Source organism: Periophthalmus magnuspinnatus, chromosome 19 (assembly GCF_009829125.3).
Source record: "Periophthalmus magnuspinnatus isolate fPerMag1 chromosome 19, fPerMag1.2.pri, whole genome shotgun sequence".
Taxonomy (NCBI): Eukaryota; Metazoa; Chordata; class Actinopteri; order Gobiiformes; family Gobiidae; genus Periophthalmus; species Periophthalmus magnuspinnatus.
In genome coordinates, this window is record NC_047144.1 from 19,894,339 (window position 1) to 19,918,818 (window position 24,480).

General features: G+C 42.1%; 5 protein-coding genes across 5 annotated transcripts in view; 4 read left to right on the plus strand and 1 right to left on the minus strand.

Moving 5' to 3' along the window:
• Nucleotides 1–13,080, minus strand: part of ankfn1 (ankyrin repeat and fibronectin type III domain containing 1) — an 89,010-nt gene extending 75,930 nt beyond the window's left edge. Inside the window, exons 1-4 of the mRNA XM_033984280.2 lie at nucleotides 12,972–13,080; nucleotides 11,268–11,383; nucleotides 10,429–10,671; nucleotides 6,161–6,396 (exon numbers count right to left, since the gene is read on the minus strand). Of these exons, the coding sequence (XP_033840171.2) occupies nucleotides 6,161–6,396; nucleotides 10,429–10,671; nucleotides 11,268–11,371 (583 nt within the window). The 5' untranslated portion in view covers nucleotides 11,372–11,383; nucleotides 12,972–13,080. The remainder of the gene's footprint in view (nucleotides 1–6,160; nucleotides 6,397–10,428; nucleotides 10,672–11,267; nucleotides 11,384–12,971) is intronic.
• A 4,420-nt stretch (nucleotides 13,081–17,500) lies between these two features.
• On the plus strand, nucleotides 17,501–22,291 carry LOC117387184 (histone H2A type 1-A). The gene is made up of 3 exons (XM_033984616.2): nucleotides 17,501–17,885; nucleotides 19,782–19,796; nucleotides 21,868–22,291. The coding sequence occupies exons 1-3, from the start codon at nucleotides 17,512–17,514 to the stop codon at nucleotides 22,256–22,258; spliced, it is 780 nt and encodes a 259-aa protein (XP_033840507.2). The 5' UTR covers nucleotides 17,501–17,511; the 3' UTR covers nucleotides 22,259–22,291.
• LOC117387171 (histone H1-like) lies at nucleotides 18,609–19,205 on the plus strand. Its single transcript, XM_033984598.2, has one exon. It carries the CDS (start codon nucleotides 18,609–18,611, stop codon nucleotides 19,203–19,205), a length of 597 nt encoding a protein of 198 aa, XP_033840489.1.
• LOC117387180 (histone H2B 1/2) lies at nucleotides 20,834–21,254 on the plus strand. Its single transcript, XM_033984611.2, has one exon. The coding sequence runs from the start codon at nucleotides 20,865–20,867 to the stop codon at nucleotides 21,237–21,239; it is 375 nt and encodes a 124-aa protein (XP_033840502.1). The 5' UTR covers nucleotides 20,834–20,864; the 3' UTR covers nucleotides 21,240–21,254.
• Nucleotides 22,292–23,487: 1,196 nt separating the features above from the next.
• LOC129457207 (histone H3) lies at nucleotides 23,488–23,898 on the plus strand. Its single transcript, XM_055229852.1, has one exon. The coding sequence runs from the start codon at nucleotides 23,488–23,490 to the stop codon at nucleotides 23,896–23,898; it is 411 nt and encodes a 136-aa protein (XP_055085827.1).
• Nucleotides 23,899–24,480: the final 582 nt, after the last annotated feature.

Below are 24,480 nucleotides of genomic sequence, written 5' to 3' on the forward strand. Positions count from 1 at the left end.
TTATGCACAAGGGAAATTAGTTGGACAGAACGGCTTGAGAAATACAATTTAAAGACAATACTTAATAACCGAGAGCAAACATAAGGTTTAAGTACTTCTATGGGAGCAGACTGTATCGGATTTTACCAGATTGTTCTAGACCAGGGCTCCAGACCACAAGAAAATGCTCACATTTCCCCTAATTTGGCATCTGTGCAAGTATTTTTAAGTATTTTTTTTGTAAAGCACTCTTTCCTCCATGTCCCTCTACTCCCACAGCAGCGGTAAACACAGCTGAGCAGAGGCTGAGCTCAGGTCGCTTGGGTTTAAGTGTCTGCAGCTGCGCTCAGAACTGGGTGTGATCTGGGACATCTCTAGTTTGTCGCGGGATGATCACACGCGACACTGCTCCGCTCACTTCCTCCATGACTTTTCTAATCTCTGAAGTTTTATAACGTGCTAAAAGAGGAGATTTAGTAAAACAAACGTGCACAGTAACCTTAGTGTGTTAGTGTCAGGCACTGACTGCATATATACAGTCAATGGTTGACACCTGTACTGCTATTCAATACAGAGTTTTAATGTCTGTGTAGACCCTCGTCCAGGTCTGATCCATAGCAAACAACGAAGTTAAATCTGTCAACTGGACAAATCTTGTAGGAGTGAAGACGTTTTGCTGTTCATCCAAGCCACTTCTTCAGAACGCTTCTACAGCGTTTTAATGCATCTTTAAGATGATGGAGGAGTGAAGAATACGCTGTTACTCAGTCTGTATTTAAGGGAAACTACATATGAATAATAAGCAAGATAATAATAAGAGAGAAATTTAGATAATTCTCGATAGGAATTTATTTCCAAGTGAGATATGTTTGACAGATAACTTTTAAATTTTGCTTTTGGGTCAAAAATAAATCTGTCTGCATTAAACATCTATTAGCTGGTTACAGTAGATTTAGGATAAAATTATATCAATTTATATCATGCACACCCAAATTTTCTGGTTGTGCTCCTGCAACATTTCAGTCTTCCTACCAGACTGGACAAGACTGGACCAGACTCGACCAGATTGCACCAGGTCCGATCAAATTCAACCTGACTGCATCAGATTCTGCCAGACTGCATTGCATTTGAACAGATTCAACCAGATTAAACCAGATTAAAACAGACAAAACAGGAACAGACTGTAACAGACTCAACCAGTCTTGACCAGGCTCAATCAGACTCAGCCAGACTGCACCAGATTTAACCAAATTCTACCAGGACTGCACCATATTCTATCAGACTGCACCAGACTCGACCAGACTGCACCAAACTGCATCAGTGAATAGGCTCATTACTATTTAATGAAAGTTGATCACCTTGTCACCTGAACAGAAACATGATCTGTTCCTCAGACAGTACAGAGTTTCACCAGTGCTTTTTCAAAACAATGTCAAATGTTTGGCAGATCTTTGAGGGTTTTAACTGAATTTCTGATGGCAGGGTGAAAAATGGTGATTATAATTGTTCAAAGTAAAGGTTTAGAAATAGCCAAAGTCATATATTATAACAAAGCAATGACTCTTTTGGTTCTAAAGGCAGTCATACCTCCTTGTCAATGCCCAGTCTCATTTTATCTTGGAAGATAAGGATTGCGCCAAGTTATTACCAGATGGGAGACCACTGGGAAGAGCAGTGGCTCTAATACATGTAGTCATTGTGTAGAGATGCATGTTTTAGAATTACAACAGGTTCAAAAAAATGATTTGAATGTCTTCTAATAGGCATTTGTGTACATACAGTGAGGCAAGTAAGTATTTGAACACCCAGTGATTTTGCAGGATCTCCCACTTAGAAATCATGGAGGGGTCTGAAATTTTCATCTTAGGTGTATGTCCACTGTGAAAGACATAATCTAAAAAAAATCTGGAAATCACATTGTATGATTTTTTAAATAATTTATTTGTATGTTACTGCTGCAAATAAGTATTTGAACACCTGAGAAAATCAGTGTTAATATTTGCAGCAGTAGCCTTTGTTTGCAGTTACAGAGGCCAAACGTTTTCTGTAGTTTCCCACTCCTCCACACAGATCTTCTCTAGATCAGTCAGGTTTCTGGGCTGTCGCTGAGAAACACAGAGTTTGAGCTCCCACCAGAGATTTTCTATTGGGTTTAGAACCTTGATATGCTTCTTACGGAGCCACTCCTTGGTTGTCCTGGCTGTGTGCTTCGGGTCATTGTCATGATGGAAGACCCAGCCACGACCCATCTTCAATGCTCTAACTGAGGGAAGGAGGTTGTTCCTCAAAATCTCGCAATACATGGCCCTGGTCATCCTCTACTTAATACAGTGCAGTCGTCCTGTCCCATGTGCAGAAAAACACCCCAAAACATGATGTTTCCACCCCCATGCTTCACAGTAGGGATTGTGTTCTTTGGATGGTACTCATCATTCTTCTTCCTCCAAACACGGTGAGTGGAATTAAGACCAAAAAGTTCTATTTTGGTCTCATCTGACCACATGACTTTCTCCCATGACTCCTCTGGATCATCCAAATGGTCATTGTCAAACTTAAGACGGGCCTGGACATGTGCTGGTTTAAGCAGGGGAACCTTCCATGCCATGCATGATTTTAAACCATGACGTCTTAGTGTATTACTAATAGTAACCTTGGATAAGGTGGTCCCAGCTCTTTTCAGGTCATTGTCCAGCTCCTCTTGTGTAGTTCTGGGTTGATTCCTCACCTTTCTTAGGATCATTGAGACCCCACGAGGTGAGATCTTGCATGGAGCCGCAGTCCGAGGGAGATTGACAGTCATGTTTAACTTCTTCCATTTTCTAGTAATTGCTCCAACAGTGGATCTTTTTTCACCAAGCTGCTTGGCAATTGCCCCGTAGCCCTTTCCAGCCTTGTGGAGGCCTACAATTTTGTCTCTTGTGCATTTTGACAGTTCTTTGGTCTTGGCCATGTTAGTAGTTGGAGTCTTACTGATTGTATGGGGTGGACAGGAGTCTTTATGCAGCTAACGACCTCTAACAGGTGCTTCTAATTTAGAATAATAAGTGGAGTGGAGGTGGACTTTTTAAAGGTGGACTAACAGGTCTTTGAGGGTCAGAATTGTAGCTGATACACACGTGTTCAAATACTTATTTGCAGCAGTAACATACAAATAAACTATTTAAAAAATCATACAATGTGATTTCCAGATTTTTTTTTTTAGATTATGTCTCACAGTGGACCTAAGATGAAAAATTTCAGACCCCTCCATGATTTTTAAGTGCGAGAACTTGCAAAATCAGAGGGTGTTCAAATACTTATTTGCCTCACTGTACCTACATACTTTTTGTTATGATTCCATGATTATTTCCATTGTAGAATCTCACTGAAGGCATCAAAATGATGAATGAGACATATGGAAGGGAGTGCGCAAAAGAGTCAAAATAACTCAAAACTTGTATTACATTTCTAAAAATAGCCTTTACCCATTGCTCTGACCACTGCTTTGCACTTTTGGCATTTCTTGGCCGCTTGTGACGTGTTGTCAACAAAGCAAAGGGTGATTACTTTTAGGATTTGAATTAAAAATATATTTAAAAAAAGTATTTAGTTCAGTTTTTCTTTACCACATTATTCCATACATCGTCCATCATCTTGTATCTAATGTCACTTTAAGAAGCTCAGTCTTATTCATCAAATCTAAACATATGTTAACAACTTACTCAGTGGCCAATTCATATTTTTTATCATTGTTATTATTTATTACAGCACATTTAAAACATTTGTATTTATTTACTCATTATTTGTAAAATAAATTTGTGAAAAAGTGAAAGTGTTTTTGGATAGATTTAAAGTATAATTGTTATTTTCAATGTTTGTTTTATTTTATTCAATTTTCAAACCTCTTGAAAATCTTTAACTTCACTTTAAATGTCACTTCACACTAATCACACTGGTATTACTGCAACCTCTAGTGGACATCACAAACACTGCAATTATGATACAATGTCCCAAAATTTGTGTCTAAAGAAAATCTTACCACAAGGTTAAACCCTTCATTTCAACATTGTAATAAATGTCATCAACTCATGCAAACTTTGAGGATGCTGCTGATGAATACACTCACATCCAGATAAAACTATTTTAATATAACAAAGACATCTATGTTTGTCTTGAGAGTTAAAGTGATTTAGGGTCTGTTGTGTCCTGTAGTCTGTGCACTTTGAAGTTTAAGAGGAAACTCATTATCGTTCTTTCAGAGGGAGGGGCTCAGCGGATTCAGGAAATGCCCTCAGTAAACAACTGCCAGTGTGCTATTCCACATTCAGCTCTGGCACGACTGCAATGCTCATTTCATCATGTTTTTGATCATTTAGAATTTATATACTATCAACTATTCAAGCCTTTCTATTTGTGCTTTATAATTGTTTATAATTGTTTTATGTTGTATTTTTTAGAAACTATAGCAGGAAAGAACTAGGTCAGGGGTGTTCATTACGTTGATCGCGATCTACCAGTCGATCGCGAAAGCATTTTGGGAAGATCACGTCCCGTCATCCATCCAGTCACATGACTAATATACAGGACAACCAGTCAGATTACACCTGACCCTAGGTCACATCATGGGTGCTGCACAGGCATAAACAAGCGCGAGTTAGCTTAACCCTATAGCGTCGGATCCTATCGTCGCCGATAGAGCGCGGGTTGCGGACCTTCCAGCAGTGTAACTCCGCAACCAGTTGTGCTCTCATGTAAATTCAAACGGCGTCTCAAAGCGGAGACACGGGCTATCTAAATATTTTACCGTCATTACGGTAATCTGCCTCCGTTGTCCCTCGAAGGTGATGAATGAGAGCACGGTGCTATGGAGATTTTCACACTCATTTATTCGATGCGTAAAAGAAAAAATACGGATGGATGTGCAAAATAGAAGTAGTTGTGTGAAAAAATGCAGTAAATTCTGATACTTCGTTTAACATGATTTTTATGGCTATAAAAAAAAGACAAAACCGTAATCAACATGATTAGCTCTGTTATCGCTTTCGAACAAAAAATGCAATTTTACTCCTGGCTGTCAGAAGCTACTGCCCGAACTATGCATCCCTCACTGATTCAGTGCAAGTCATCAGAGCAGTAATCATCATTCAAGTAATTATGAACATGTAAGAAGTTCAATTGTGTTGTGCAGTATTATCTCATGACGTTGTGCAGGTACATCAAAATGTACTGTACATGTAAGAATTCATAATACATTTACAAATAAATATATGTTTAACATTTTTGTATTAGGTGGTAGATCTTTCAGACATGATCATTTTAAAAGTAGCTCACATACTGAAAAAGTCTGAGCACCCCTGAACTAGGTGTAAATAAAGTCTATAGTGATCTATGCCAAGACCAACAGAACAAAACCAATCAATATGGGCCTAAATCAGGTATGATTTACATCTAAACTAGGGCTAGACAGGACTGAACCAGGACTAAGCAAGGGTTCAACTTGGACTAACCCACTACTAATCCAGGACTAAACCAGAACTAACCCAAGACTAATCCAGAACTAACCCATGACTAACCCAAGACTAATTCAGGACTAAACCAGAACTAACCCAGGATTAACCCAGGACTAAACCAGGACTAAACCAGGACTAACCCAAGCCTAACCCAGGACTAAACCAGGACTAACCCAGGACTAACCCAAGACTAACCCAGGAGTAACCCACGACTAAACCAGGACTAACCCAGGACTAAACCAAGACTAACCCAAGACCAACCCACGACTAACTCAGGACTAACCCAAGACTAACCCAGGACTAACCCAGGACTAAACCAAGACCAACCCAGGACTAACCCATGACTAACCCAGGACTAACCCAAGACTAACCCAGGACTAACCCAAGACCAACCCAGGACTAACCCAGGACTAACCCAGGACTAACCCAAGACTAACCCAAGACTAACCCAGGACTAACCCAAGACCAACCCAGGACTAACCCAAAATAAACCATGACTAACCCAGGACTAACCCAAGACCAACCCAGGACTAACCCAAGACCAACCCAGGACTAACCCAAAATAAACCAGGACTAAACCAGGACTAACCCAAGACCAACCCAGGACTAACCCAAAATAAATCAGGACTAAACCAGGGCTAACACAGGACTAACACAAGATTAAACCAGGGCTAAACCACACCAGTTCTTACCTGCTGAGTTCCAGTGCAGACCTCCAGGACTCGCTGCCAGTCTTCGCCTCTTTCTTACAGTCACTCCACTCGGAGAGGAGTCGGACTGGGTCAAGGGGTCAGAGGTCACAACAGGGGTCACAGAGGTCATGGGGGTCACGGAGGTCAGGGGCGTGGAGGTCAGGACCGGAGTGGAGAGGAAGTGAGGGTCTCGAACCAGCGTAGGGCTCAGGAAGGAGTGCACTTTCTCTGAAGATCTTGGGACAAAACAGAAGAAATAACGTCAGTTATATTAGGGCTGTCAACGTTTACATATTAACGCAATAAATCAAGACAAACACTTCATCCACAAATGAACACAAATTAACACACACGGTCTGTTTTGACCAAACACACAGACACGTTGGGCCGGGCTCATCTGACAGGAGAAAGGCTGTACTGATTTCCATAGGTCTTCACATGGACTGGCACAGATCGGTCGGAGGCACTTTATGAGTTGGGAGTGAGAAATACAGTACGGCTCTGCTGCGTGCAGCACAAACCAGAGATGAAGCAGAGATCTGGAGTTATACACAGGTGGACGTTTTAGCACTCTCACGCTAAAGCAAGTAAAATGGGCCAAATATTTCACCAAACTGCTACAGAACACTGGAAGATGTCAGGACAACTCTAACAGATTATATCTGTCGCAATATGAGCCAGTCACAGCCACATGTGGCGATGAACCCCACTAAACCTGTTGTTTGGTCATGTACATTAACCTGGAACATGCGGTCACAACAGTTCATTATGAAATGCAATGTCTAAATGTAAATTATAGCCAGTTGTGCTTTAGAATAATTGATTTATATCTGTTGAATAATTAGTTCCAATTACAACATTAAAATCAGTGCACAATGTGATTGTGATTAATCATATTACAAAAGTGTGATTCATCTGATTGTTTTTAATTGTTTGACAGCACTATACAACATGGTTACAATGTGCGACACCCATGGCACTTTGTGTTATATTTTTGACATTTCAAATTCAAGTCTGAAACAAGCCAGTTGACTTCCGGGTCTTAAAATAGCAGAGCCAATGGGAGCTGACCTCATCATAAATACACAACAAAGCGCCGCATGCTGTCAGCCCCTCCTATGGATAGCTGCACATCATAGTAGCACTTTTTACTTTTTTTTTGTGTGTGCCAAAATTGCTATGTGGAGCTACTGAAGTCTACCTGTACCACCAATTAAGAATATACAATTAGAGTAGTACATAACATGGTTAAAAATAAAATTTTTCAAAATAGGTCACCATGGTCAACCATGACTGAACCAAGACGAATGAAGAGGAGAGGGTTAGAGGAGCAGAGGATGAAGAGGAGAGGGGCAGAAGATGAAGAGGAGAGGGTCAGAGGATGAAGAGGAGAGGGTCAGAGGAGCAGAGGATGAAGAGGAGAGGGGCAGAGGAGCAGAGGATGAAGAGGAGAGGGTCAGAGGGGCAGAGGAGGAGGAGAGGGTCAGAGGGGGCAGAGGATGCAGAGGAGAGGGGCAGAGGAGCAGAGGATGAAGAGGAGAGAGTCAGAGGAGCAGAGGATGCAGAGCAGAGGATGCAGAGGAGAGGGGCAGAGGATGAAGAGGAGAGGGGCAGAGGAGCAGAGGATGTAGAGAAGAGGGTCAGAGGGACAGAGGAGAGAAGGAGAGGGTCAGAGAATGAAGAGAAGAGAGTCAGCGGAGCAGAGGATGAAGAGGAGAGGGTCAGAGGATGCAGATGAGAGGGGCAGAGGAGCAGTAGATGCAGAGGAGAGGGTCAGAGGAGCAGAGGATGTAATAATATATTTTAAATTTAAACTCTGGCATGTGACCTATCTCCAGTCTGCATTTCCGTACATTAGAGTCTTGTCTAAACAGTGACTTCCTTTAGACCTTATCTGGACCACTCCCTGTTCATTCAAACGCATGTATTTTCGTGTTGTTTTTTGAGAAAATGTAATTATCTAGAGGAACATTCATCACAGTGAGTGTTCTATAGAGATTTAGAGTGACCACATTTTAAGGACATTTTGATGGACACAGGAACAAGTGCACAGTAAGGTACAGCCAAAGACCACAGAACGCACTTCCTCCAATTTATAAAAGATTAATGTGTGTTTAGTTAAGGCTGTATGGCACAAGTATGCTGTTCATGTATACACAAAGGTTATATATGATTAAAAAGACCATATTATACTATTTTCTGATTTTCTGATCGATGTTGTTTCCTTATCAAAAACATACATGGAGCTTTGTCTTGTTTCATTCACACAGGTTAAACATATAAACCCACATATTTAGGCTGAGTTCTTCTGTTTTACTTGTGATGTCATGTGGTAACAGGTGTTTTTAAACTCCACACACCTTCACTAGAATCATTTGGATATGTTCAGCCATGGAATTACCAATCTCTGCTAAACAAAAGATAAAAGGTAGCCAAAAATATGGCTTCATGACATCACAAGGTGCAACAGAGCGTTCTGAGCCTTGGGAATGTAGACAGACTAAAAATAAAGTTTTACTCAAACATTTGTGAACAAAACAAAACGCAACCCAGGTTGTGGCTGAGGAGGTAACAGCATTATAACATGGCTTAAAGTTCACAAGGGTACATTTTGTATAATAAGTTCAAAGGCAACTGAGTAGTAAATTATTGTACACTACACTAGATTATTGCAAAATTAAATCTGAACAATATTGCTCAAAATGTTTATCTCACTAATGATTATGTTAAGAGCTGTCATCCCTTTGCACATTACCTTGGGTGTAATTTATATTCATGATTGTTTTGTGGTGTGGCTGGTTGCACTATAAATAGGCCGCCTATCCATGGCGTGTTTTCTTCACTCTTGCTCACTCTCACTGTTCACCACCTCGCCCTCTGCACACCTGGGTTGCACTCGTCGTCTTGTGTGCTCCACTGTTCTGACTGCTGCTCATTGCAGGCCGAACCGTGCCTATTCGCTGCAGTTAGTCTTTTGTATTTGATCTGGTGGGACCGGCGGTTCTGTTTTCGCCTTTTGTTTGATAAGGTTAGTTTGGGGACATTTTTGCTTTTAGTTGAATGAGGTCGGCATCAGCTTGCAAGGCCCAGTACGGGGTCATTTTGTTCTATCTGGCGGGCGTATAAGGTCCACTTTTCTATTGTTACTGTTTTTTGGGCACAGGAGGATATTTGGCATTTTAAAGTAAATTAAAATTAACTTAAAATAAAAACTATTCAACTTTTTGTTACCCTTTTTATTCCCATGTTCTCTTTAGTATGGTTTGGTCCACCTGGGTCATAACAATTACAAAAATGTTTAACTAAAACATTTCCATGTTTTAGCACATTTCTGATTAATAGATAGAGATTTTTTTTTTTTTTAAAGTTAAAAATGAACTGTAGTAACCCCCTGGGCTCATGAGTTAAAATTCCAAATAAATATCTTCATTTGTGTAAATTTGACAAGTTTAGATTCATTTGAAACTTAAATCGTAATAGTATGTTTTTGGGGGTGGAAAGTCACCTGCACGCGTCCATGGAAACAGAAAGTTAAAATCACACACGGAACATTCTCCGATGAGTTTTATGCCATATTGTGGAATATTATAGCCAAAGGAACAACATTTCCATGGAAACAAGCAGGAGGTGCCCCTCTTCCAGGCCAACTAAGAGTCAGGTTTGTGGCTGCTCAGAGTAGGTATGCGTGTTTTTTTCATTATGGATATTTTATGTAGCACTAAAAAATAGAAAAACATGCTTTTATTTTTGTGTATTTTTTGGGGGGGAAAAAGCTGCATACTTGGCTTATCTTAGGTGTATTTTTACACCCAAGATAAGCCACAGTAAAAGTACAGAAATATCATTAATACTTTTTATTCCTAATTTTCCATATGTATAAAAAACAACTACCTCAATTTTATTGTATAGACGATATAACTGCAACTTATAGACACACACGCGCGCGCGCACACACACGTTAAAATGACAGCAGTTCAAAATCTTCATTTGCACAGTTTATTTTAGACTTCAGTTATTACTCTGTTATATTTCCTCTTTCTAGATATGTCTCTTGACTGATTTTATTTGAGTTTTAATTCAAGGAGGTGCAGATGCCGATAAGGAGTCATTTATTTGTAGTGTTGCCCTGACTGACCTCAATAAATGAATGGTTTCTATTTGGATAGCTAGTATCATTTTCTAAAACTATTTTGAATATTTATAACTACAGCAAATTGAGAAAAATAGATCCGTAGTTTGTTTTCACAGTACAGTTTGTATATTCATACCTTTCCCCATCTCCACTGTGGCTGCAGAGGGAGCGCTGTGAGGCGTTTAAGGCCCGTGATGTGTTCAGGGGCAGCGCGGAAGAGCCAGACCCAGAGATAGAGCTGGAGGATCTGACTGATGTTTGTGATGAAGAGGAGGAGGAGGAGGAAGAGCCGAGGGAGCGAGGAAGACGCAGAGAGGAGGGCATACACAGCCACGCTTCCAAGTCTGAGAACTTGGAGTAACTCAGCATCTCCAGGACACTGTGGACAAATAAGCTTCTGTGACTAATGTGTGAAAGATTTTAACATTTTACATCCAACTGAATAAAGACCAGTGTGAGATTATTTTGAACTATTTCATAAAGATTAAAACCAACTAACACAAAAAAGTCAGTATTTTCACAATACAAAAATTTCAAACTTGATTTCAATTCTAACAAATATACGTGATACTCAATACTGACTCCGATACCACAATAATAAAAAAACACAAATTTTTTAGACGATAGAATGTGACTGTCAATACTGTGCTAGTACTTTCTTTTATATTCCAAAAGTTGCCAAAAACAAATCAAACCTAGATACTCATTTGAACAAGTACTACTCGATACTAAAAAAAATTACAAATGAGACAAATCTGTACCTTTTTTGAATAGTTTTTGGATGACTTTTATCTATATCAGAAATAGTATAAGAAGACCCCATCAAAATATCGAAGAAAGTATTTTGTTTAAAAAAAAACGTTGTTTTTATCATCATTGTGTATCAGAATCAGTATCAAGCATCAAGCTTTTTTTCTTTCCATTTATCAGGTCTGAAATTTTTATACAATATAATATTGTTCAGCTCATCGTTACCTTTCGTCCCCAACTCCAGGGAGCTCGTCCTTCTCGTCGGCCGTTTGGAAGATGCATGACGCAGGCCGTGGCGTCAGCAGCACATATGACTTCTCACAGGTCATATTCAGACATAACTGTACAGAGAATACAGAGGGAACAATATAAAAGTAAGGAAAACTGTAAGAAAAGTATTAAATAACAGTACAGGTGAATGAACAAAATTGATGGGCCACACTGAAATGCAGACTATAATGGCACAAATACCTTTGACATTTATAATTTTCTTTCATACGATTTGTGGAGTTTGAATGTCACTTATTTCCTGTATTTCATATTTAAGCAGTCTTTTTTAACAGTGTACTTACTTTTCATGTTAATGACCAGTGATAGAACATAAGTACAGTACTTTACTACTTTTACTTTGTTAAATACAAATTGCACATATCTGTACTTTACTTGAGTAGACTATAAAGTGAGTTCTTTCTACTCCGCTACATTTTTAAACAGGGCTGAAAGGTAAGCTACCTGCTCGGACTATTATCTGAGACCTGCTGAAAAGCCTGAGAGTTTTGTTTTTTTTTACATATTCATAGCTTTAGCAAATAAAAACATGCAAATAAAAAATGACTAGGACAAAGCTATCAATTCAATTGTTTGAATAAGATTCTGCACAAATCACTACATCTGAAGATGTATTAGATCTCAAGATGTGCCTGAAATACTTTTACTTTTTATTCATAAATATTTTTTTTTAAAAGAGAATACTATTACTTAAGCTGAAGTACAGATACCGAGAGAAAAAAAAAAAAAACTATCATAAAAGAAACCCCATGAAAAAATCGACTTAAGTAACAAACTTGAGAACGTCTTCCTCCATGATAATAATGAATAATTAATAATACAAGGAGCAACAAAAATATTTTGTTATGGCAATGTGTAGTCCATGTTCTTTTTAAACTATGGAGGAGAATTTTAGACTATGGAGGAGCACCATCCTCAAGCCTCCATGGGACATTAATGGACTTAAAATCTCTTTAACTTTAAAGTGTAACAGTTTAGGCTAACGTTAAATATTTGCTAATAAATGATGAAATGTTGCACTTTTGCCTAAACTACGATGCAACAAAATTCCTTCCTACATGATTTTAGCTTTATTTGATATGGTAAAATTAATGTACTGAATCAGTTTGTCAAAAATAACAAATCAAATGACTTTATGTTGAAAACGTCTGACTTTAGCTTTAGCTCCGTTAGCCTGGCTGTGCCAGTCTGTGCGGTTGCCATGGTGACCTGCGGTCGGTGAGGAGGACCGTCTCGTGCTGCACTGATTTACAACAGCTGACCACAAAGTTTAACAAAATGTATTTAAATTTAACAAAAAAAGGTACAGATTTTAGTCAGAAAACACGGGAATATGCGGCTTAAATGTCTTTACACGTGTCTTCTGTTTTGGGGAAGTCTCTCATTAAAAGTACGAGACGAAAGACTGAGGAATTTGAGTCTGTAATTTAGAAAAACGCTCCAAATTAGTGGAAAATAACGGTTAAATTACAACAAGGTGAGAGTAAACCCGTAAAAAAGCGACTAAACTTGTCTGTTAAGTTGTTAGGAGTCAAATAAAGTCGTATTTCGGCTTTTATCTAAACTAAACTGAGATAATGCCAGTCTAAAATGCCCAAAATAGCACCACAACCACAGGGAAGTTAGCTTGAAACTTTTTACCGCGTTTCAGAGTTTTTCCGTCATTCTTCTCGTTCTTTCCGCAGTGTTTTCCTTATGAACATCTGCTAAAAGAAGAACAGTCCCCCGCCTGGAAACGTGTCTTTGTCCCAGAGCTAAAACATCCCAAAAATACAGCGAGCGGAGCGGAGCAGCGCAGGCGGGCGGACGGGCGGGCGGGCGGGCGGGCGGGCAGAGGAGGCTCGGGGGCTCGGATTACACTGCGGTCTGTCCCCGCTCCTGGAGCCTGGAGCCTGGAGCAGACGCGGAGCTCCGACATCTGGAAGAGGCCGGGCGACGGTTTATATAGAGGGGCGTGGCTTTAGGGCAGAAGGGGGCGGGGCAAGCAGACAGGCATAATTAAAGGGAGAATTAACAAAAGGAGACTGAGATACTGCAGACAGCTATAAATAAAAGCTTTTATGAGGGGAAATCTAAATCAGATGCGTCCAAGATTCTGAAAAAATTAAGAGATTCACCAAAAACAACACCTATTAACATTTTTAATTCCTTTCACTTTCATTTTTGACACTACTGGAGCACCCCTCCCTTTGCTCTCCATGCTAAGTCACTCCCCCTTCAGAGTGTTATCACAACACAATCAGTGTGCAAATGTCCCCCACATCGCATCAGGTTTGTGAAGTTGTACTGTATCGTGTCATGCTTTTGTATATTCATGGAGAATTGTCATGTGGGAGCATTGGTAACATAGGCTTGTGAACTGCTAACTGTAAGAAAAGGTTGAATAGATTGTTAGATTACTGAAACATGCATGGCTGACATCTAAAAAAAGAAACTAACTGCTGGTTTCAAGTTAGTAAATCCAATATGGCTGCACCCTATGAATGGCTAAAGTTTGATATCTGGCAGTTAAAATAATGATCTGAATGTTATTTTGCCTTTAGTTATTCCTCCTGTCCACCCTCTTCTGTGAGCCTGCTCCTGCAGCCACTGAGCCTTTGCACTTATAAATGCACTATTATGCTATGTTATGCTAATGGTTACACAGAGCTAATGACAACAAAAGCAAAAATACATGTTGATTTAAAACTTTCAAATGTAATAACAATTAAAGATGTCCCTGCATGGTTATTGTGAATATTTTATTATCTTAAATACCTGTTATAAATTGAATCTATGCTTCGCAAATAGCAAACATACATACAGTTCATTTTTAAATTAAAATGTTTAACTGGATGTGGTAACCATAGTGGTCATGTCTTTTCTTTCTGTAGCTGCCTGTTGGTGTCAACGACCTCTGATGCGGTGTCTTGCCATGATTATTTCAGTAGTCGACTAGCCGGCGATGAAGTTTTGGATTATTTCTATATACACTGTATGATTTTTAAATACATCATTAATCAAATAAAGCTTGTAATGTTGTGACTGAAAGCTTCAAAATAGAGAATATTTACAAAAGTGTATTACTGATGAAAATCTAAAATTGTTATAACAAATATCCTTTTTGTGTTTTAAAGTCTGTATACTCCAGATAAAAATTATGATTATCAAGACATGACTATGATTATTTTGTTATAGTCGACTAGTCACAATTGTTCGATTAGTGTCCAGTGCTCAGCACACAGCTCCTAAAGCAGTGCACATGTGTGAAATAAACAGCAGGTGGAGGCAAAGAGCCTCTTTACGCTGTTTAATGTGACACACCGAAAGTTCCCTCAGCCTGCACACTCCAGCAAATAGTAGCATATAGAGTATTGCATGATATAAAGTCAACATGTTTATGGCTCCACTTTATCAACAACACCTCCAAAACTGACTCTGGACCAGTGGGTTTAAGAAGGAATACCAGCTGAGCAATATAAAGTCAACATGCAACACTTTGTAGACTATTTAATGTGGGAGTCTCAGAAAACTAGCCAACATTTTTAAACATTATTCTCTAATAAAACTACAAAAGGCCGGTGTGATTCCAATGTCACACCAAAGTGGAAGTGCTTTTCTAGCGGAGCCACCATTTCTTCTTCTTCATTTATTGAAAAATAAAATGTTGGTTTCTGTTCTGTTGCATGAAGAACAGACGCAGAGACATGGGGATTGTTCTGTTGATCTTTATTATCAGTTACAGCGATACACTCGGGTTAAAGGCAGCGTCCAGCAAAATTCAAAAGAGAGTCAAGTGAGTAGTGTCTGAAGCAGAGTCTTAAGCTGTGTCTACTGTAGAGTCTAAACAAGATGAGATTGTACCAGTGTTTTATACTCCTCCCAGTGGAGGGGAGTGGGGGTTACAGAGTGACTGTTACACATTAAGAAATTTAAAGAAAAGTCCAAGAAGGTGAGTGTTTTATAATCCTTCCAGAATGGAGGGTCACACATTCCTGAGATGGGAGGTACTACAGATAAGAAATGTGGCTTTAACCAAAATGACCAGAACACAGCTGTTATCTTCCCTTAGTGTGATATAAGTCCACTGCTGCATGATGGGAAACAGAACATTTTGCACCTTTTTAAGGTCCCAGTCCTCCTATTTTTATTTTTGAAAAGATCTCTTTTTGTAATTTCCCTCAGTGTTCCCCATATAAAATTTACAAAGTTTATTCATTTGTATTTATTTTTTTTATAAGGGTGGTAGGACTGAAATAATAATACTCTTTTACTCTTTTCCGTGTTAAGTGACTGGTTCAAACATTTACTTTGACCTTTAAGACTGACTGTTCTGTCATGTGCATAGCCCATAGCAGAAACTTTACCATTAAAACCAGTAAAGCACTGTTCCTGTTTGATCGACATAAAAGCATTAATAGTGATCAGTTATAAGTTTGCACTGAGCACACATCCTTGTTTTACACCTCTTTTAGGAAAGCTCTGGCTACATCAGTTTTTGTCAAGCAAAACTGCTTCACAAAAACAAAAAAGCTTAAACCATGTTTTTGTTCTAATAAAAAGACACTCGCTCCGTTTGCTTCCTCCTTGACATTTTTAATTACTGAAGTTTTACAATGAGGTAAAAGAGTAGCTTTAGTAAAACACGCACAGTGACCTTTGTAAAGTCACTCCACACTGTGTTTCTGCAGAGGACAGGTGCAGGGACAGTGTAGCTTCAGTGATAAAAGTGAAGTTGAGGAGCTACGTGTGTTAGCGTCAGACTCTGCATATGTCCAGTCAGTGGTTGACGGCTGTACTGCTCTTCACTATAATCTGCAGCCTGTGTGCTCTAAGATGATCCTCATGTGAAAGAAGAGGAGAGAATAGACTATTACTCAGGCTATATGTCAAACTGCAGATGAAAAATGGGAGGGAGCATTGAGAGAACTTTACACAACTCTTATTCTTGTTATTCTAAGTCTACAGTAAACTTACCTTTACTCAATATATTATTTATTTTCAACCCGACCATGACTGACCATAAATTACAGAAAAGAAATAGTGCTTTATGTGTTTTATCACAGGAGATGGATTTCAAGCTCATCACTGTTTTATTTATGTAAAAGTGGATTGACTGCCATCGTCTGTTAGAAGAGAACAGCACTATGAAATGTATTTATAAGGGACGACTTCAAAAACTGTCAGAACATCTCACCTGTTTGTTAACCACTAATACATTTAATACCAGATCACATGACTGTATAAGGACGAGCTGCACCGAAAGTGAGACGTCAAAGAGGTTTTTTGATGTTTTGCTTTTCTTTGCAGTATATTCAACTTTTATTAAGCAAAACTGGACACATTGGTGCTACAGTCGCAATTTAATAATCTGGTAACAAACTTTTATACTCACACCTGCTCCTGTTTTTAAACTTTTATATGGACTTTTCTGCTTGTATTGTATTTTAAACAGAGCCCAAGTGCTCTCATTTGGTCCCTCTGTATAAATAAAGATAAACAGATAAAAAATAAATAAAATATGTAGTCATGAGATATATAATCAAAGGCCTTTGGTCTTTGTTTGGTCCAACTAACTATGAATTCATTCTGCTCCTCTTTGGGACGGTAAATTATCTCCCTGAGACTGAATGATCCCACATGACTCCATTTTGTTTTGCTCTAAATGTTCTTGTCTAGAATATGTCAATTGGTTCATTAGGATTTTAGCTAAAATCTTAGAGCCTGTATTCAGGATTGTTAGATGTCTATAGTTATTTATATCACATTTATCACTTTTTGTACAACAAGTTCATTACATCATCATAAATTCTTCACAGTCACAGCCTCATTTTACCTGTCAGTCAATGCTGGACTATTTGGTCTGTAAAAGTCTGATCTTTTGGAGGAGGGAGCATCAGGGCCTGGACCTTTCACAGTCTTTAACTGTTTAATAGTTTGGATCACTTCAGCCTCTGTGATATCACCACTGAGGGACTGAAGGTCGAGGTGGTTGTATGAGGGAACAAATGTAACCAGCAATATTAACAGCGCTGATGTAGATATTTTTTTATTATTAAACGCCAGCGCACAGTGTCTGATTGGCCGCCTGGACTAACGTTCAGTCTGTCCAATCAGAGATCAGTAGAGCTGTTATATATCCGCCTGTGCGCGCTCTCAGACACCAAAGTCCTCTCACACTTTACACTCCTCCTCTAACAAAATGTCTGGACGCGGAAAAGGCGCCGGTAAAACCAGAGCCAAGGCGAAGTCCCGCTCCTCCAGGGCCGGGCTGCAGTTCCCTGTGGGCCGTGTGCACAGGCTGCTCCGCAAAGGAAATTACGCAGAGCGCGTGGGTGCCGGAGCTCCCGTGTACCTGGCCGCCGTGCTGGAGTACCTGACCGCTGAGATCCTGGAGCTGGCGGGAAACGCGGCTCGTGACAACAAAAAGACCCGTATCATCCCCCGCCACCTGCAGCTGGCCGTGCGCAACGACGAGGAGCTCAACAAACTGTTGGGAGGAGTGACCATCGCTCAGGGAGGCGTGCTGCCCAACATCCAGGCTGTGCTGCTGCCCAAGAAGACCGAGAAGGCAAAGTAAAGCAGCTCCAAGACTCAACAACGGCTCTTTTAAGAGCCACACACACTGTAAAGAGCAGACATCTGAATAGGAGAATGACATGATAATGTTGAACATAATACTGAAGGACTAAGATATTATACTAGGCCTGCTCCCATGAAACTTAGACTTTTTCGCATCAGTGATTCAAATTTGTCATACATCCTCCTACAAACGGCGCAGCGAACGAGTTTGTTTATAATCCCTAACAGTGCATTCTGCTTGAGATTCACACAGGGCTGTCTTTATAATCATTGTAATGTGTCTTATAGTATTGTAAAGTGCACTGCTGTGTTAAAGATATTACAAAATGTATGTTTGCAGCAGCGGCTAAAGTCACGTGCCTCTCAGCGCACACACTTTGAATCTTTGCTTCATGATGTGTCTAAACAGGGAAAAGGAGTGAGAATGTCCTTCAGGTGTGAATGAGGCTTTGGATTGTTTTAGAAACAAGACACGGTCCACACGAAGCTCTGTTTGACTTTATCATAATGTCAAAATGCCCCCATGTCTCCTCCCGTCTCTGTCCGCCCTGGACAGTGTCCATCTTAACTTTGGACACTTGGCGCATAAAAAGCGCGGGCGCGCGCAGCAGCCTGTGCCAGGTTGAGTCTGTACGGTTCTCACGGTGTGTTTAAGTGCGCTCCTTGTCCCGGGACACTCCATTCTCTCTCTCTCACTCTGTTAGTGACACTTGTACAATGGCAGAAGAAGCTCCCGCCGCGGCTCCGGCCAAAGCCGCCAAGAAGAAAACCACCAAACCCAAGAAGAGCGGCCCCGGCGTCAGCGAGCTCATCGTCAAAGCCGTGTCCGCCTCCAAAGAGCGCAGCGGCGTGTCCCTGCCCGCGCTCAAGAAGGCTCTGTCCGCCGCCGGGTACGATGCGGAAAAGAACAAGGCTCGGGTCAGGCTCGCCGTCAAGAAGCTGCTGGAGAAGGGCACTCTGGTCCAGAAAAAGGGCTCCTATAAGATGAACAAGACCGAGACCGTCAAGAAGGTGAAGAAGCCCGCAAAGAAAGCCGCTCCTAAAGCCAAGAAGCCCGCGGCCAAGAAACCAGCCACCGCCAAGAAACCCAAGGCAGCCAAGAAGCCCGCCTCCCCCAAGAAGGCCAAGAAGTCCCCGAAGAAGGCAGCGAAGCCCGCAGCCAAGCCCGCGGCCAAGAAAGCAGCCAAGAGCCCCAAGAAGCCCGCCAAGAGCCCCAAGAAGGCGGCGAAGAAGGCCCCTGCAGCCAAGAAAGCGACCCCGAAGAAAACAGCCAAGCCCAAAGCCAAAAAGGCAGCGGCCCCCAAGAAGAAGTAAAGTCCCCGCTCAGAAAACTGCACCAACAACGGCTCTTTTCAGAGCCCCCACTCCCACTAAAGAGCTGCCTTTTATTCACTGCACATTTATTTAAACATTTATTGTCCCACAGAGAGAAATGTGGCCTTGTGAGGTAATTAAGAAAATAAAAACATAAAAGAACCAACCAAATAAAACAACTAGAACAAAAACGGTAACGGTGATTCTCTTGTGTCATTTTGTGCCACTACACAACATCAGTAACAGCAGAAGACACATGTGTGTAAATATACACAGTAACATGTTTATATAAAGAAAGAATTAGAACAAAAAGACAAAGTCACACTGATCAAAGTACAGAAGTGAATGTTCAAATTGTGTATTCATATTTCCTGAATGTAAAAAGGTAACAAAAATAGCGGGAAATGTGAGTTGGTTTAATGTTTTGAATGTGTCTGTGCACATACTGTCCAGTTGGTGGAGCTAGAGAGCCCCTGTTCTCTGTCACGTCCTCTGTCAGTGAATAAAGTTCGTGCGCTCCGAGTCTGTAGTCATCTTGTGTTCACACTCACAGAGAACTCAACATGTCTGGAAGAGGAAAGGGAGGCAAAGGTTTGGGGAAAGGAGGCGCCAAGCGTCACCGTAAAGTTCTCCGTGACAACATCCAGGGCATCACTAAGCCCGCTATCCGCCGTCTGGCTCGCCGTGGCGGTGTGAAGCGTATCTCTGGTCTGATCTACGAGGAGACCCGCGGAGTTCTTAAGGTTTTCCTGGAGAACGTCATTCGTGACGCTGTGACCTACACCGAGCACGCCAAGAGGAAAACTGTGACCGCCATGGACGTAGTGTACGCCCTGAAGAGACAGGGCCGCACTCTGTACGGCTTCGGAGGTTAAACTCTGCTCCTCATCACGACACAACGGCCCTTTTCAGGGCCACACACGCCACTCAAGAGCTTTTATTCTGTTCACTGTATATACTTTATCAACAGTGATGAAACACTAACCCATAGAAGCAATACAACTTTAAATTAAAAATACACCCGTTTGAGTTAAAAAAAAAAAAAAAAAATGGGAAAGTTAATAGACAAACCAAACTGGATCATTCTGAATCTTGGTGCGCGTAAAACTCCATTGGAGGATTTTTATGCATCTATTTCATTTATTCATCCATTTCAAAATGTCATGTACAAACATTCAAACAGTATAGCAGTGTACAGTGTGCATCTTTAAAGGTGTGAAATACTGAGGTGACCACACGTGTTCTTTATTTGAGCTTCTTTGTACAGTCAAACTTTGTCTCTGTGCTAGAAAAGGTGTATAAGGTATGTGCATAATCCTCTTTGTCAGGCCTAGACCTGCTCAAAAGAACATGTCAACAGCCTACATAAGAAATACACTGTGAAGCGCTAAAAGCACAAAACTCAAACCATCACGTTATATTTCTGCTAATAACTTCAGGGGGACTACACGTTTCTATCTGAAAATGGGGGAGGGGGCCGCGTTACCGCGGTAGTTTCTTTTGTCCGTTTCCCTCCTAAAATCAGTAAAGAAGCCCGACTCCCCCACCCCGCACATCCAGCGCGCACACGGGCTCCTCCAATCAGAGCGCAGCGAGGCCCGCATAAAAGCAGCGGCTGCGCCACTGTGCCCTCAGTGTGCGCTGATCCCGATCAGAATCATGCCTGAACCCGCCAAGTCCGCGCCCAAGAAGGGCTCCAAGAAAGCCGTGACCAAGACCGCCGGCAAAGGAGGCAAGAAGAAGAGAAAGACCAGGAAGGAGAGCTACGCCATCTACGTGTACAAGGTGCTCAAGCAGGTCCACCCCGACACCGGCATCTCCTCCAAGGCCATGAGCATCATGAACTCATTTGTCAACGACATCTTTGAGCGCATCGGCGGAGAGGCCTCCCGCCTGGCGCACTACAACAAGCGCTCCACCATCACCTCCAGGGAGATCCAGACCGCCGTGCGCCTCCTGCTGCCCGGAGAGCTGGCCAAGCACGCCGTGTCCGAGGGCACCAAGGCCGTCACCAAGTACACCAGCTCCAAGTAAAGGACTCCAGAGAATATACACACCAACGGCTCTTTTAAGAGCCACACACTTCATTAAAGAGCTATTCTGTTATTTCTGTGCGTACTTATGCAACACACTGGTGATGTTCAAAGAAATTTCGAACTCAAATACATTTTGACATGTAGGTATTTAAGGTGCACTCTAAATTTTCTGATGGGGAATCACTAAAAGATTGATCAGACATGTTATTTAAATATCCCGAAGCTGACAAGTGTAATCTAAATTTGAAGCTAGACCTTATGTTAAACCCTTGTGTCTCAGAGTGGAGGACCCAGCACCTGAAGTCTGTGCCCTCCCGTGTCCACAGTCAAGTGTGTTCAAGTGTTGTCAGGCTGCTAGTGCACATCTGGTGAAAACAGCACACTTTGGCACATTTATGGTAAATGTGCTGATGACAGCATTTGGAATAGATTTTAGACCCAATTGTAATGTAAATATTTCTGTACAGATCGTGTGCCCAGACTCTGGGATGTTGTGGGTTTGGTAAAAGTCTGAGCTCCTCCCTCTGTGCGGCTGCTGATTGGTGCAGCGCTGAAACGCGCGCGCTCCTGCGCATAAAAGGCGCTGCGCTCAGAGTCCAGGCACATTCACTCTCATCTTCAGTGAGTTTAACTGTTACCATGAGCGGAAGAGGCAAAACAGGAGGAAAGGCGCGCGCCAAGGCGAAGTCCCGCTCTTCCAGGGCCGGGCTGCAGTTCCCTGTTGGCCGTGTGCACAGGCTGCTCCGCAAAGGAAACTACGCAGAGCGAGTGGGTGCCGGAGCTCCCGTGTACCTGGCCGCCGTGCTGGAGTACCTGACCGCTGAGATCCTGGAACTGGCGGGAAACGCGGCTCGTGACAACAAAAAGACCCGTATCATCCCCCGCCACCTGCAGCTGGCCGTGCGCAACGACGAGGAGCTCAACAAACTGCTGGGAGGAGTGACCATCGCTCAGGGAGGCGTGCTGCCCAACATCCAGGCTGTGCTGCTGCCCAAGAAGACCGAGAAGGCCAAGTAAAGCAGCTCCAAGACTCAACAACGGCTCTTTTAAGAGCCACACACTCACAGAAAAGAGCCACTTCTGTTGAACCAGATTATGGTACAATAACAGCCACAAAGTAATGTTTTAATGCCCCTATTTATGATAAACCGCCTTTATTATTTGCGTAGACTGTATATTAGGCGTGTGATAACTGCGCGCGTTGGAGTGTGCGTAAAACCTCAACGACGTGCGCATTTTGACGCTCTGTGAAAGTGCACAAAATGTGTCCTCAACACTTAGATGAAGGACTGGGCCCACAGTTTGGAGAGAAACTGCCCTGAACCAGGAGCCAAAAAGCCCCTGTTCTTTTGTGTGCGCGCGCCATCACGTGCGCGATTTACAGAGCTCCAAAAAAGGATGGTGTCCATTTGCCCCTCTTTATTCTATTCAATTCATTTTATTTTATTTTTGTAACGCCCAAAATCACAACAGTTGTCTCGAAGAGTGTTCATGTTTTGGTTGATGGGGGAAACCGGAGTACCCGGAGGAAACCCATCCAGACACGGGGAGAAACATGCAAAACTCCACACAGAAAGGCCTGGGCTACCCGGGGATCGAACCAACCTTCTTGCTGTGAGGCATGAGTGTTGCCACTCAGCCACCGTGCTGTCTACACACAAAAACAAACAGAAAAATCAGACAAAACAAGAAAAATCGGCCAGGAGGGAGGGAGGGGGGCGGAGGAGGGCCAGGCGAGGAAGTGGAGTCATTTATCTTCAATGACTCCACTTTAGATGTGAAAAGGTGATCACGGAGGTATTCAATCTAGAAAATATAGTAAGATGAGGAATTTGACTAAACCAAAGATGGATTCCACTCGTGAGCGACTTGACAGTGTGAATATGATCCACAACTACACAACAAGAGGCGGAGTAGGTTCATTGGGACAGAGGATCAGAGATCAGGATATAGCTGCATGTGTCTGTGTGGAGCCTGGTCTACTGCCTCTTTTCCCTCGTGGAACAATAGCCCCGCCCCCTCCACAGCCGTCCCGCTCAGCTTTAGGCGCTCAATTCAAACACGCGAGCTCCAATAGAAAGCGCTTTAGCTGTGCCTCTCTGGGCGGCGCTGTGCGTCAGAGTTTGACGCAGACCAATCACGGAGCCCGCTCCTGTGTGTGCGCGTGAGGCTGCCCGTTTAAAAACAGCTCGTTTGCAGCTCCTCAGTAGTTCCTCTTCTCTGTTCACAGACGAGACACTAGAAACATGGCCAGAACCAAGCAGACCGCCCGTAAATCCACCGGAGGCAAAGCCCCCAGGAAGCAGTTGGCCACTAAGGCCGCGCGTAAGAGCGCCCCGGCCACCGGAGGAGTCAAGAAGCCTCACCGCTACAGGCCCGGGACCGTGGCTCTGAGGGAGATCCGCCGTTACCAGAAGTCCACCGAGCTGCTCATCCGTAAACTGCCCTTCCAGCGCCTGGTCAGGGAGATCGCCCAGGACTTCAAGACCGACCTGCGCTTCCAGAGCTCCGCCGTCATGGCTCTGCAGGAGGCCAGCGAGGCTTATCTGGTGGGTCTGTTCGAAGACACCAACCTGTGCGCCATCCACGCCAAGAGGGTGACCATCATGCCCAAAGACATCCAGCTGGCCCGACGCATCCGCGGAGAGAGGGCTTAAAGCGCCTGACTCTCAACAACGGCTCTTTTAAGAGCCACCACACGCACGAAAGGGCCGCTTTTTTGTTTACAACTTTTAGTTAAGGACACAAAATTATTTAAGTGTCCCATAATAAACAGTTTTAACCCTGACATGTGAACATAACATGCGCTTCTAACTCATATGAGCTGCTGCTGCAAAAAGCCTTAACGGCTCTTGAAAGAGCGGGAAAGAGCCGCCTGTTTATGCATATTTATTAGATTAATTATTTATTAGATTAATAAACGCCAAAAGGCTTTTCAACCTTATTTGGAGGGGAGGTGTTTCTCCCCATAACTTGTAACAGACCAAAAAAATTGTTATCCACTTTCTTAATATGATTTTATAAATATGATCAATTATAAAGTAATAATATGCATAATATAAAAAAGTATATATATAAATAAAGTATTTACTAAAGTATTACTTTTTAGATAAAATGGAATGCTTCAGGCGACTCCGTCAAACTGGTTAAGTTTGCGGATGACACCACCCTCATCGGACTCATCTCGGACAGCGATGAGTCTGCCTACAGGAGGGAGGTGGACCGGCTGGTGTCCTGGT